Source organism: Protomyctophum parallelum (assembly GCF_964188405.1).
Source record: "Protomyctophum parallelum genome assembly, chromosome: 20".
In the NCBI taxonomy this organism is placed as follows: Eukaryota; Metazoa; Chordata; class Actinopteri; order Myctophiformes; family Myctophidae; genus Protomyctophum; species Protomyctophum parallelum.
In genome coordinates this window covers 29653017-29665315 of record NC_139718.1, presented here as the reverse complement: position 1 = coordinate 29665315, position 12299 = coordinate 29653017, and the positions used below count along the sequence as shown (strand labels likewise).

Sequence of the window (12299 nt, the reverse complement as noted above, 5' to 3'; positions counted from 1 at the left end):
CCCACTTCTGGTTTGCAGAACAGTGAGCATGTAACTGAGGTACAGAGTGCAAAAGACATCGTTCCTTCCCTCTCTCCTCCCGAAACACATGATTCAGTCAGTATGAAGCATTTTGGGAGCTTAGAATTATAAGGTCTCATCGACAGTAATATAAAAAGATCTTCTCACAGCTAGTATGTTCTTATCCAACACTTTTAATTATATACAATAACTTTAGAATTAACAAGAATAATGCCACTTCTACTTTCAGGGCACAGTAACTTCCCTGGCAGAAAGTAGGGTGTATTATCTAGATGTTTGTTTTTCCCACATTGACCATTAAACATCCTATATAAACAAAGCTAATAACATTTTGTACATTTCTATTAATCAAGCACTTCAACATTTTCAAAAATCCAACTTCAGTTATCTACAAAATTATCTTATTGCTGAGACAGCTTATGCTTACAAACACTAAACCCCATCACCAAATGAAACCTTACAAGTCCAAGCTCACATTTACTGCACAGCTACATCAGGTAAGGACTGGAGCAGCCATACGCCAGACCCAACAATCTTAAGACATGTTTTGGCATCAGACAGCTCCAAGCAGAGCACGCCTCTCGCATAAATAAGAAATAAGAATAGGAGGATATTTATCAAGGCTGGTGTGCATAGTTGTATAGGCTCATGTTGCCTATCACTTGCTTATAACGAACAAAACTTAAATCACTAAGTATTTTAACTGTCATAATAAGGTGAATATCTGGGGGCATTTGCCTGGTTTTTGGGACCACGCTATACACTACATAGGGTTCCCTTCCCTGAAAGCTAATGAGAGAAATGCTGCCATATCATTTCACTCTATACTACAATCTGAGTGCCTTGCCACCACAAACAAAATTGGATAATTTCTTGTTTTGGCCAATATAAAAGAAAATGCTGATGGTAACATTCTCAGCAGCAACCAACAAAATGAGCAATTATTTCAAAAATCTTCTCAAATACTTCCCAGAAACAATACCTTCCTGTGTGATTATAGCAAACATGCTCAAGTAATTCTCCAAGCACTGCTCCTCCACACATTTCCTCAAATACTTTGTCTCAAATACATTTGCATCTCTTTTATAAGAGTATGGGATTTCCCTTTCAGGGCCCTACATTTTAAAATGCACAAATAAGGTGAAAACAACATCCAAATAGGAAGTCTCACAGACCACAGTGAGAGAAAGAATATCCAATGTATAAACCGTGCTACATGTAGTTAGTGTAAATTCATTCAAAATAACTACAACAATAAAAAACATTTAAAATCCACAAAAGACAAAGAAAAGACACGGACAATTAGAAAAAGAGGTGTAGAACAAACGTTAATAAGGTAGGTAGGAGGTCACCATCCATAACCACAGCGGGAAGGCATCCAACGATGAGGACCTTTGCGCAGGGGTCAAAGTTCAGATTGTATGAGCAGAAAAGCAGCACCTATGAGAAGGCATGACAACCGTGAACTAATGTAGCTGTGAACTGATGCTTCCCGATGAAATGTTCCAGAATGGAGGATGCTGAAGAACTGCTGCCCGGTTCTCAATTGTCGTGTGAAGACTAATGACTGTACTTTTGTTATTAGTGTTGTTCTGACAACAATGTAAAATATCAGCATCATTCCTTTTTTTAATTCATTTTTTTTTTTTTTACTTTTCTTTTAACTTCTGGGTGTTAGTCTCAACAAGACTCATGGTGGGTTACTAGTACTAATGTTAAAGAACACACAGTTCCAAACAATGATTGGATGAGAAATCTAATGATATGTTTGTGAGTGATGCCATTATTCCACCTTGACCTACGCAACAGTGACCAAACCAAGGCTATGTTGTTTGATCTTGCGGCCCACATCAGTACTCATTGCAGTCCACAGCCATTCTTTGACTCTCTAAATCCCCCATTTTTCACCATAGATTAATTCCTATTTAAAGTTTTGGATTTGAAAGGCTTAAAGTTTCACCACAAGGCCATTGATTCTTCAGCCAGTATTCCCCATACGTCTTTTCTCTACAGGCTGATGATGTAAGTAGCTGCAGTCAGTATACCAGACCTGGGAAAATAGTATTCGAATACACTGTTTAAAACTAGTTCGATGACAGATGGGAGCTGTTTGCCACATAGGATTTTGAGACCACCAAAATAAAATGTTTTTAAAGTCAATTTACTATTATTTTTATATAATTATGTAGAAAACAAAGGAGAGGGGGGGGGTGGTGTCTAAATATGAACTACTATTTATCCCAGGTCCATATATTACGTCCACGTTTGTTCACCTAGGTGAAGCACAGGTAAATGGGTCCACTTGTGGGACAGAAACAGATGCTAGAACTTGGGCTGATAGAGTGCCACACGGCCACTAAGGCAACCAGAGGCCAGCTGGCAATGTGTTGGGGAGAACTTGGTGGTGAGCACCACGTCGCTGTGAGAGTAGATGGAGCGAACCTCCCTCAGCACGCTGGTCTGGACGGGTAGGCAGTCAGCCAGCTCGGCACAGTGCTCGTCAAAGGCCAGCAGGCGGACGCCATAGGCGTAAGGCGAGCATATGAGGCGGCCGTCGGGGCTGAAACACAACTCTTTGATGTAGCCTCGGCCCACATTGGCCTCCTCAATGTAGTGGGTGAGACGCAGGGAGCAGCGTGGGGAGACGGGCGGCCGCGATGGCGCCCCCTCCTGGAACTCATACACGCACGTCCACTGGAGGGAGGCAGAAGAAAGCGGGTTTAACCCATTAAGACCTGAGACCAGATTCTACAAAACGTCTTCTAAATCATGACAGTTTTCTGAAAAACCTATGTTCAACCTATGTGGTTGAAAAACTACTATGTCAGTGGTTCTCATGTGACCCCCATGTGAAAATAGGTTGTTCCAGGTCCCCCCAGAAGCAAAGATATGAGTTATACAGTGTAGATGTTCGCTGTGAAAGATATTATATTCATAGATTTGCACCACATATTCACGATTCAACAGCTAAAGTTTAACATAATGGTTAAAGTAGTTATGGTGCAATAAGGCGACACAGATGCGTGGGGGGGGGGGGGGGGGTTTGGTACCAAAACCTAACGTTCTCACGGAAGACTGGCCATAGGCTAAACATGCATTGGCTTACTTTACCTGGGTAACATCATATTCTGATACTTGAATGTTTTGACATGATGATGAATGAATAATAATCCTGTACCACAACCGTGTACCGTTTTGTTTCATTAGTGCGATGGTGATAAAATAGGCTACAGCTGTTGTTCCGCGGCTGAGCAGTCAACTTTTCACCACTGTTTGGAATCCTTGTGAACTTAGGTGGGGAAACAGTTTAGAGGAATTACATTTTGGGCAGCAAGATGTGTCGTCGTCGTCTACGCCCCCACACACGCACAATCAGAAGCACAGTAAGCACAAAAGGTTTTCAAAGAGATATACCTGCCAGATGAGTAGGATACAAAGGCTGCCTGAAAGCCAATCATTTGCATTCCAATGGGTGATTGAGGGTCGCGCTCTAAGCGCAACGGCCAATCCTGCCCACTAATGCGTTTGTCCTCTCTTTTTTCTCGGTCGTGTTTTCAAATGGATTTGAAAATACGACGGGAAAACGTGGGATTCCCTTCTCAGGTACCAGTGGCACATGTCCCGGTGGTTGGGAACCTCTGGTTTAATTAGCTGCCCTCTTCACCAGACTGGAAAGTGTCCAAAGCTGAATTTACATGAGCCAAGGCTCTTTAACATCTCTTCTAATAATGAGACTGGCTTTTTGCCAGCTATTTGATATTAAAAGTAATGCCTAGGATTTTATCTAATTACAGTGAACTTGTTAGTTATTTGGGCAGTGGCATACGAATGTGTTGGGATGTGTTGGGAATGTGTTGGGAATGTGTGTATTACTTAGGATACAAAATAAAGTCTGCCAAATGACACAAAGTCTGTCAAATTGCTAATTTTCAGAGGGAATCTTCAGTCAGATTATTAGAGATGAATGGTCCAACCATTTATGTATGACAAACATATTTTGGATCGACTATAGCACTGTGTTTACAGTCCCAGAAGATCATTGAGACCTCCATTGCAATTTTCCATCAAAGTTTATTTAGCAAAATCATGCAAAAACTAAACAATAAAAAAAGCAAAAACAGTGCCCTTTAATTAAAACTGCTAATTTGAGCCAAAAGACAGTAGTTTTAAAAAGCCATGAGCTTTTTTCCCCCTTCTTCGGGCTAGTAGTGTTCACTAACCTCCTGGTCATCCATGTTACTAGAACAACGGATGAGTGTGGCCCAGCCTTTAGGGTGGAGCTGGAGGGAGGTGATGCAGTTCCCTCTGTCCCTCTCTCCAGGTATTTCTGGGGTCAGCACCTCCAGGCTATTCCTGGGAGACAGACCTGGGAGAGGATAATTATATTATAGTTTTATTATATATATTTGTTTTATTATATATTCTTTATTCAAAATCATAATTTTTTAAATAACATTTCTTTGACAAAATAAATCAAATGGGAGAGATAAAAAAGAAACTAATGACATTTAGGGGTTATAAAATGTGGCCTATATCAGGAACTAATTATGAAGTTCATAATTATACTGTATTGTATGGTGACCGAGTACCACCAAAAACCTCATTATTTTGTTGAGATAAGCTGTAATTAACATTTTCCATGCAATTTTGATTAGACAGTAAGTAGAACATTTAAATACCTTCTTTGTGAGGATGGATCTTGCTGGAGTCATTTCCCTGGCGGGAAGTTCCAGTAGACCTGGATGCTGATGTACCGCCATCTACACAGACCAAGAGAGACAGAGAAATGTGTTTGTTTTTCCCCCACTTCAATATAGATGGATAAAACAAGCTTGGACTTCTAAACGTAAAGCTCAGGCTTCTTCAAAAGGCCTTTATCAGCAAAGTAATAGGAAACACATTATTCCCTATTTTGGCCATTTATATAGGTGGAACTTTTATAAAACCTTTGCAAAATGTGGGAAATTGTGGGGGTTAAAATGTGGATATTTCATTTTTTTTAAACGTTGTAATTTCATCGTCCACTCAGTCTTATGTGAACACCCCAGACAGTTTTTAAGTTGCTTGATTCAGTATTTTAGATATTTTATATTTATTTTAGCTGCCCTGCCCCCTTCCTATACAAACCCATTGTAACTTCAAACTCTATTTTAACCATGAGAGATTAATCGAAAACACCCAACCTGGTGACTGATACTGCCCTACTAATACGTGAAGGGGCCGTGTTTTTTCATTTACCGTATTATTTTATTTTTGTCTCCACCAGGCCGAAGGCATGGGGGGAGAGTATGTTTTGCACTCCGTCCATCCGTGTGTCCGTCCGTCCGTGTGTGTGTGTGTGTGTCCGTGAGCAGCTAATCTCGGCCACCGTTAACCCGGTCGATGCCAAATTTTGCACACACACTCCCTGGATGCCAACGATGAACCTCTGCCCCAAACTTTCCAGAACGGCCTGTTATAGCTCCACCAGGAGGCCGCTTTGTGCAAAACAAGTTTTTGCACAGTACACCTACAGATTTTGTCCAAACATCACGCAAATTGGTACACAGTCTCTCTAGAGCCATTCAACGAAACGGGTATTTCAGATTTCTCAGACTCCATCCTGATTGGTTAAGATTGGCTTTCAAAGTTCACAGGAGTGCTCAGTTTCAAACAAAATGCTGCAAATCATGAACACATCGCGTGATTTCCGTGAAATTGTGCACCCACATTCCCACTAGGCCGAGGACGAAATGCCATATTTCAACTCAGCCTCAAGGTGGCGCTATAACTGGCCGAAAAGTGTTTTTACCTCTAACTGCACGGATCTGTGGATAATTTACTTTTGTTGCCCTTTTATCCAACCACCAGATGAAGGCAAGCTGCAATGTCCTACATTCCTATCCTGGTGGAGACCTGTGCCCAGAAGGGCACTTTTTCTAGTTAATAATTGTTTTGGAAAAGAATAAGGAGCAGGAGAAGGCCAGAGGACACTAAATAATTATTCAAATTAAATGAAAACAAATAAAAAAAACACGGCCCCTCACGTATTAGGAGGGCAGTATTAGTCACCTCAAAATAAATACAGACATTACTCCCATCAAACTAGAAGGTGAAGCACTAGAGGAGGTGGAGAGCTTCACCTATCTAGGCAGTGTTGTCGACAAACAGGGCGGAACAGATGCCGACGTAAAAGTCAGGATTGGCAAGGCAAGAGCAGCTTTCCATCAGCTGAAGAATGTCTGGGGAGCCTCAGATCTTCCCATGAACACAAAGATCAGGATTTTGATTTCTATGGTGAAGCCGGTCCTGCTGTACGGAGCAGTTTGTAGCGGGTTTGTATAGGAAGGGGGCTGGGCAGCGAAAATGAATATCAATGATCTAAATACTGAATCAAGCAACTTAAAAACGGTCTGGGGTGTTCACATATAAGCCCGAGTAGAGTAGACGATAAAATGACCAAATGTTATTTTGAAAGTGGAATATCCCTTTAAATGGTTAAGAGGCACCCCTTGTAAAATTCGGAAACTTACGATGACCCTACTCTATCATTATCTCTGTGTCAGTGTCTTTGTCTGCAGAAACCCTGCCTTCTGTCTGTATTTATTATGTTTGAATGTTGACAACATTTCTGGGCGCCAACCTTTTGTGTGGCGCCAATTATATTTGGTCACACCTGCAACAAATACCACTGCTTGCAACATAGTGTAAGCATACAGCAGCTGTTTCACAACTAACTAGCCAATAAAAATATAACCGTCTCTCTGGGTCATAGGATCGAAGCAGAAAATGTGACCATCATGGAGTCATGGGGTTCAAAACAGCTTAACAGAGGGAACAAACAAATATGGCGGACACAGCACTGAAAACACTAATGCTGATTCAGATTCCAAGTACGAGTGAATCTGGGGTTGGATTTTCCCCCATTGGTGGAATTTGATGAGGATGATGAGGTTAAGGGCGATGCAGAACGAGGTGTTTTCTGCTGGACATTATGAGTTGTATTTAAAAATGACAAGTGGCATAATTCTACGCATTATACCTTTAAAACCCATAATCAGATGCGAATGCGACTGGGATCAAATTTAAAAATCAGAATTTAATGAGTGAAAAATAATGACTTTATACAACACAAACTACATCTGGAAAAGTGTCTTTAAAGTGTTAAAATGTATTTGGCAGTTGATAACATTCAAAATACTACTGAAAGGAGAATTTTGTCTTACCCGAGCTAAGGGACGTGCGTCGTGCTCGGAGCATGCGGTAGCTGCCCACCTCCAGGGACTGGGTGAGGTCCAGGTCGTGGAGGATGAGCAGGTACCCTGAGGAGGTGGAGATGAGCATCTTTGAACAGTCGGGCGTCAGGCGCATCCTCATAAGGTAGCGAGTATGGAAAAACTTCTTGTGCGGGCACCCTTCCTCTGTGAACCTGTAGACAGAGGATTAGATTGGTGAAGAACACAGTGTGGCATGGAAGAAAAAGAAAAAAAATCACACCCATGTGAAGTGAGGGGCGCTCGAATCATCATACATCATCATCATCAAGAATGGTGGTCCCTTATGGGCCCTACACACTGTAGGAGTTTTAAAGTTGTCTGCGAGTAATCAGATCGTCATTTAAAAAAAATCGGCTGTCATTATATCGTTGAGTTCACCAAGATGCAATCTAGACCCGATATTAATTTGTTTTTATTTTATTCATTTTTACATATCACGCATGTGCAGGATGCCGTGATACGAGCGTGAGACTGACACAGAGGACGCCTCTCTGTGCATGCCACACACACACAGGAATAGCCAGGCTACACGGCGAAATGTTTGTGACAGCGTGTAGTGTAGCCTACGTGGGCAGCAGTGATACAGGACATTCAATCTTGATTTTCATGAAATAACTCTCCGTCACACACACACACACACACACACACACACACACGAGGTCCAAAGGTTTGCTCTGATGCGGTTTTATCAACATTATTCAAGTGAAACATGAAATGAGTTGGTTATGGGTTTATAGACTATTTAACAGCAACATTGGGCTAATATTGCTAACATGTACGACACAGGACAGGGATTTACCCAAGGATTAAATAATAATAATAAACTTTATTTATATAGCACCTTTCATACATAAATGCAGCTCAAAGTGCTTCACAGGGCAGGACACAAAAATAGAATACAATAAAACACAAGTAGTTAAAATGATAGAACAATGGCAAAGAACAAAATCTGAGAAAAAAAAGTAAAAACACCACATGCAGCAAATCAGTTAGGACAGGGTAGGAACGCACATATTAAAACTCAACTAAAAACAAGAGTGAAGAGGTGAGTCTTGAGTTGAGTCTATGGAGGGTGCGTGTCTGAGCTGGAATGGTAATTTATTCCAGGCTGTTGGGCCGTAGAAGCAAAAAGCTGCCTCAACATATTTATTTGTGCACATTTATTTAGGCACTTCAAGCAGGCCAGCAGTGGAGGACCTGAGGGGGCGGTTAGGGACATATCTAGGTAGGCAGTCACGGAGGTACGAAGGTGCAAGACCATTAGGGATTTATAAACAAGTAAAATATTTTTTAAATCAATTCTAAAAACCACTGGGAGCCAATGCAGTGATGATAGAACGGGGGTAATGTGTTCTCTCATTTTAGTTCTAGTTAACACTCTAGCAGCCGCATTTTGAACAAGTTGGAGTCTGTCCGTTGATTTCTTTGGCAGGCCTGAGAGGAGGGCATTACAATAATCTAATCGAGAAAAGACAAAAGCATGGACCAATGTTTTAGCATCATCTAAAGACAAGGTTATATTATCATCTGATCATCTATCGATACAGTTGACATGACAGACAGACAGACAGACAGCAGTGCTGTGAGCAGTGAGCACAGCTGTCCTGTGCTCTCATTGGCTGTAATACAGGACTTCTCTGGACGCGATCGCAACCCAGGTTAATAAAGCTTCTATTGGGCTGGTCAACACCAAGCTAATGCAGCTATACAACACCAAGCTAATGCAGCTATACTATTATTCTCGTTCAATTATTTAACAAAGGCCTTCAAGTGCCAGATCTACACTGGTGGTGTGCAGGGTAGACCCAATGTTCAAGTGCTACATTTACGATAGCAGTGTACTTACTACTTTTACATTTTTACGGTGCCTTAGATTAATATTCAAGTCATAGAAGAAGTGATCCACCCCTTTCTATCTATACTTAAAATTGTGTTGATTTTGACGGCACATTTTAGTCATCTGAAATTTTTTTGTGTTAATCTAGTTTTTGTCAACTAAATATCAATGATTTTAGTGGACTACATCTACAGTTGATTTAGTCGACTAAAATGTATTTTGGCAATGGCAGGCCTTGATTGCGTCGTAATGGCTGATTTTAGACTTGGTTATTTATGGCAGTTGTCTTACCAGATCTACCAGCTGAACTTGTAGATCAGCTATTTTCAGCATGCAATACAACCAAGCATAAAATGATTTGTCTTTTAGTTCTTATGGATCTCTTCTCCATTACTAGTCCCTCCCCAACATTTTAGTCTAGTTCATTTGTTAACGAAATATATTTAGTCTTAGTTTACTTTTAGTCATCATAGCTTAGTTTTTATTTTCCTCTGTAAAAAAAGATAGTCAAAAAAGATTAGTCAACAAAATGTTGGATGTTGGGTGGACAGAGGGCATCACAAATATAACATGCCCACACACAGACAGCTTTAATCTAGATTTAAAGGCTGTAAAATGCTCAAATGGAGATGACTTTAAACTAAACCCACGCATAACACTTAAACCCACACATAATACCAACAAATACATACAGAACACACACATACCTGTTGGTATCCCAGGTGATAACATTTCCATCAAAGCCGGAGGTGACCAGGAGACGTGTGTTGGTGTCATACTCTATGTTCTTCACCCAGCTGGCGTGACCGTGCAACGAGCAAATCTTTGAATTCAGCTTGCGCAGATCCCATAATGCAATTGTGGTGTCATCCGAACAGGTGGCAAACAGACGATTGTCCAAAAACCTAGAGTGCAAAAATCAAGACAAGACCATATTCAAAACGTACACTGCCGCTGGTTCAGCAGAACTTACGGCTAAAGATTTTTAGGCCGTTTTTGCTTCATGTAGACTGATACGTGTAGAGACAGGTGCAGCTGAGAATAGAGAGGAGAGATAGGCAACACACAGGTCTCCAGTCAGAACTGGACCACAGGGATGTTGCTATTATTCAGTTGACACTCAATTTATTATAAAAAAATAATAAATAATCAATTTAGCTAACTACAAATTAATACATTTGGGGGGATTGTACATTTTTCTTTCAACCCTTTAAAAAAGGCAAAAAAGCTACGCTTCTCGATTATATGATTAATTTTGATTAAGTAATCGATAGATAAATCACCAAGACAATAATTGATAGTTGCAGCCCTAGCTGGCACACTATCCACTGACTCCAGTAAGTACCTCTAAAGATTACAGATAGTTTTTACCTTATGTTGTTGACACAGTCCTCATGTGCTTCCACCAGGGTTTTGATGTGTTTGGAGGAGATTGGATCGAACAGGAGCACCTCAGTCTGTTCACAGGCCACTGTCAGCACAGACCTGAGGAGGACAATCAATCACACAGAGGTCAAATGACAATCAATATGGATAAACTCGGCTTCAATGAGTCACACACCAAAACACAAGGAACTGAATGCTCAAAACACCCTGTGAATCACTAGTAGTGATATTTAATCCAGGATGACCTGACCGGAAACAGTGTGCGTGCGCCCATCCTGAAAATAGTAACAAGTACAAGTAGTAATTGTCAGATATAGTACGTTTTTGAGTCAGATGACCCTGCATTTGGCACAGTGTCACCAGATCAGGCTCTCATACACAAATGCAATTCTTCAGACAGGTCTGTGACATCTTGTTGTTATTGACTTCCACTGCTATGACAATTGTAGTTCAATACTTAGATTTTACTCTCATTGACGGATGTAAATGTCAAAATTGTAAATGTAATGTCTATATCTTATTACCCGTCTGGAGAATATTCCAAGTTGAACACAGCACCGTGTGTCTGAGTGCTCAGGTTGACGGAGTCCGCCGCGGGATTCATTGAGCAGTACAAGTTTGTCATTGTCCTGTAGTTATCCCGAGCGGGGTCGACAAAAAGACCCCTTCTAATAGTCCTGCTTTGCACCCAGGAGAACAGACTGCTCCTGCTGCCCTTCACCGTGCCGCTGGCACCGGGGCAGCCCGCATTGGGCGCCGCCGCCGGGCAGCGGACATCTTTCTCGGTGGCGGTGGTCGTGCCGTCTTCACGCTCATCGTCAACGCTGCTCTCCGGTGCAGCAGCAGGAGGGTTCTTCTTCCCGGTGGTCCCTGAACTGTCATCATTTTCGTCCTCCTCCGAGTCGTCTGTGTCGGGGTCCTCCTCCTCCTCTTCTTTGTCAGCAGAGGCACTACTGCTGTTCGGAGGCCTGTCCTGCTGCTGCGACTGGTCGTCTGCGTCCTCGCTGTCGCTTCGGTGCCCGGAGTTCATTGTCGCTCCGTCAGGGTCCGCGGACCCGTCTGTCGGGTCGGCTGCGCCGCTGCTGCAGCGTCTCCTCCTCCGTGACAACGATCAGCGACGAGTTACCGTTGTTGGCTACCTTTCGAACATAATATGACAAACTCTCACTCACCAACCCTTTTAACACGCCATGGCTGCGATTCTTCGGCTGGCCGCGCTGCGTTTAGCCGAACTGTATTGTGTTGTTGTCAGACAGACTTGCTACTGCTAGCAGGAGCAGAGAGAGCGCCTCAGCATAAACAAAATGCATCGCAAAATAAAAAGTGACGCCTTTCCGTTTCCTTCTCTACTTGGGGGGAGGGGGGATTCTGGGTTTGTGGATTGTATGCCGCCACCTACTGAGAATGTACGGTGCTGAGCCTGATAGAGCTTTTAAACAAAAGTTATATGAGCAGATATTTTCTATCCAAGCAAAACTGTTTTATTAGTTTGAGTTTCTTTAAGATGGGCTGTGCAACTTGTGCACTTTCTCCTTCCTCTTCTTAATAGATATATTACGGGTTTATTTAAATCTATAAATATTTTCATTTAATACATATTTACAAAATATTTTCAAATAACTTAGTATATTTTAGAAATAAATTCATGAACATTATTACATACCCCTACGGAGACCCCCACTAGGGCCTAGTCCCTTAATTATTTAGAATCTTTGGTGATGATCGCTCTGTAAGTGTAATCACAAAACTTGGCATCGGATCAGAATGATGACACACGTGCGTTGACAGTAGCCGCTAGC

General features: G+C 41.8%; 1 protein-coding gene across 1 annotated transcript; it reads right to left on the bottom strand.

Moving 5' to 3' along the window:
- Positions 1-174: 174 nt before the first annotated feature.
- On the bottom strand, positions 175-11782 carry wdr32 (WD repeat domain 32). Its single transcript, XM_083792021.1, has 7 exons — positions 11025-11782; positions 10486-10599; positions 9822-10019; positions 7227-7429; positions 4701-4781; positions 4242-4387; positions 175-2715 (listed from the first exon to the last, which is right to left on the bottom strand). Exons 1-7 carry the CDS (start codon positions 11528-11530, stop codon positions 2344-2346), a joined length of 1620 nt encoding a protein of 539 aa, XP_083648147.1. The 5' UTR covers positions 11531-11782; the 3' UTR covers positions 175-2343.
- Positions 11783-12299: the final 517 nt, after the last annotated feature.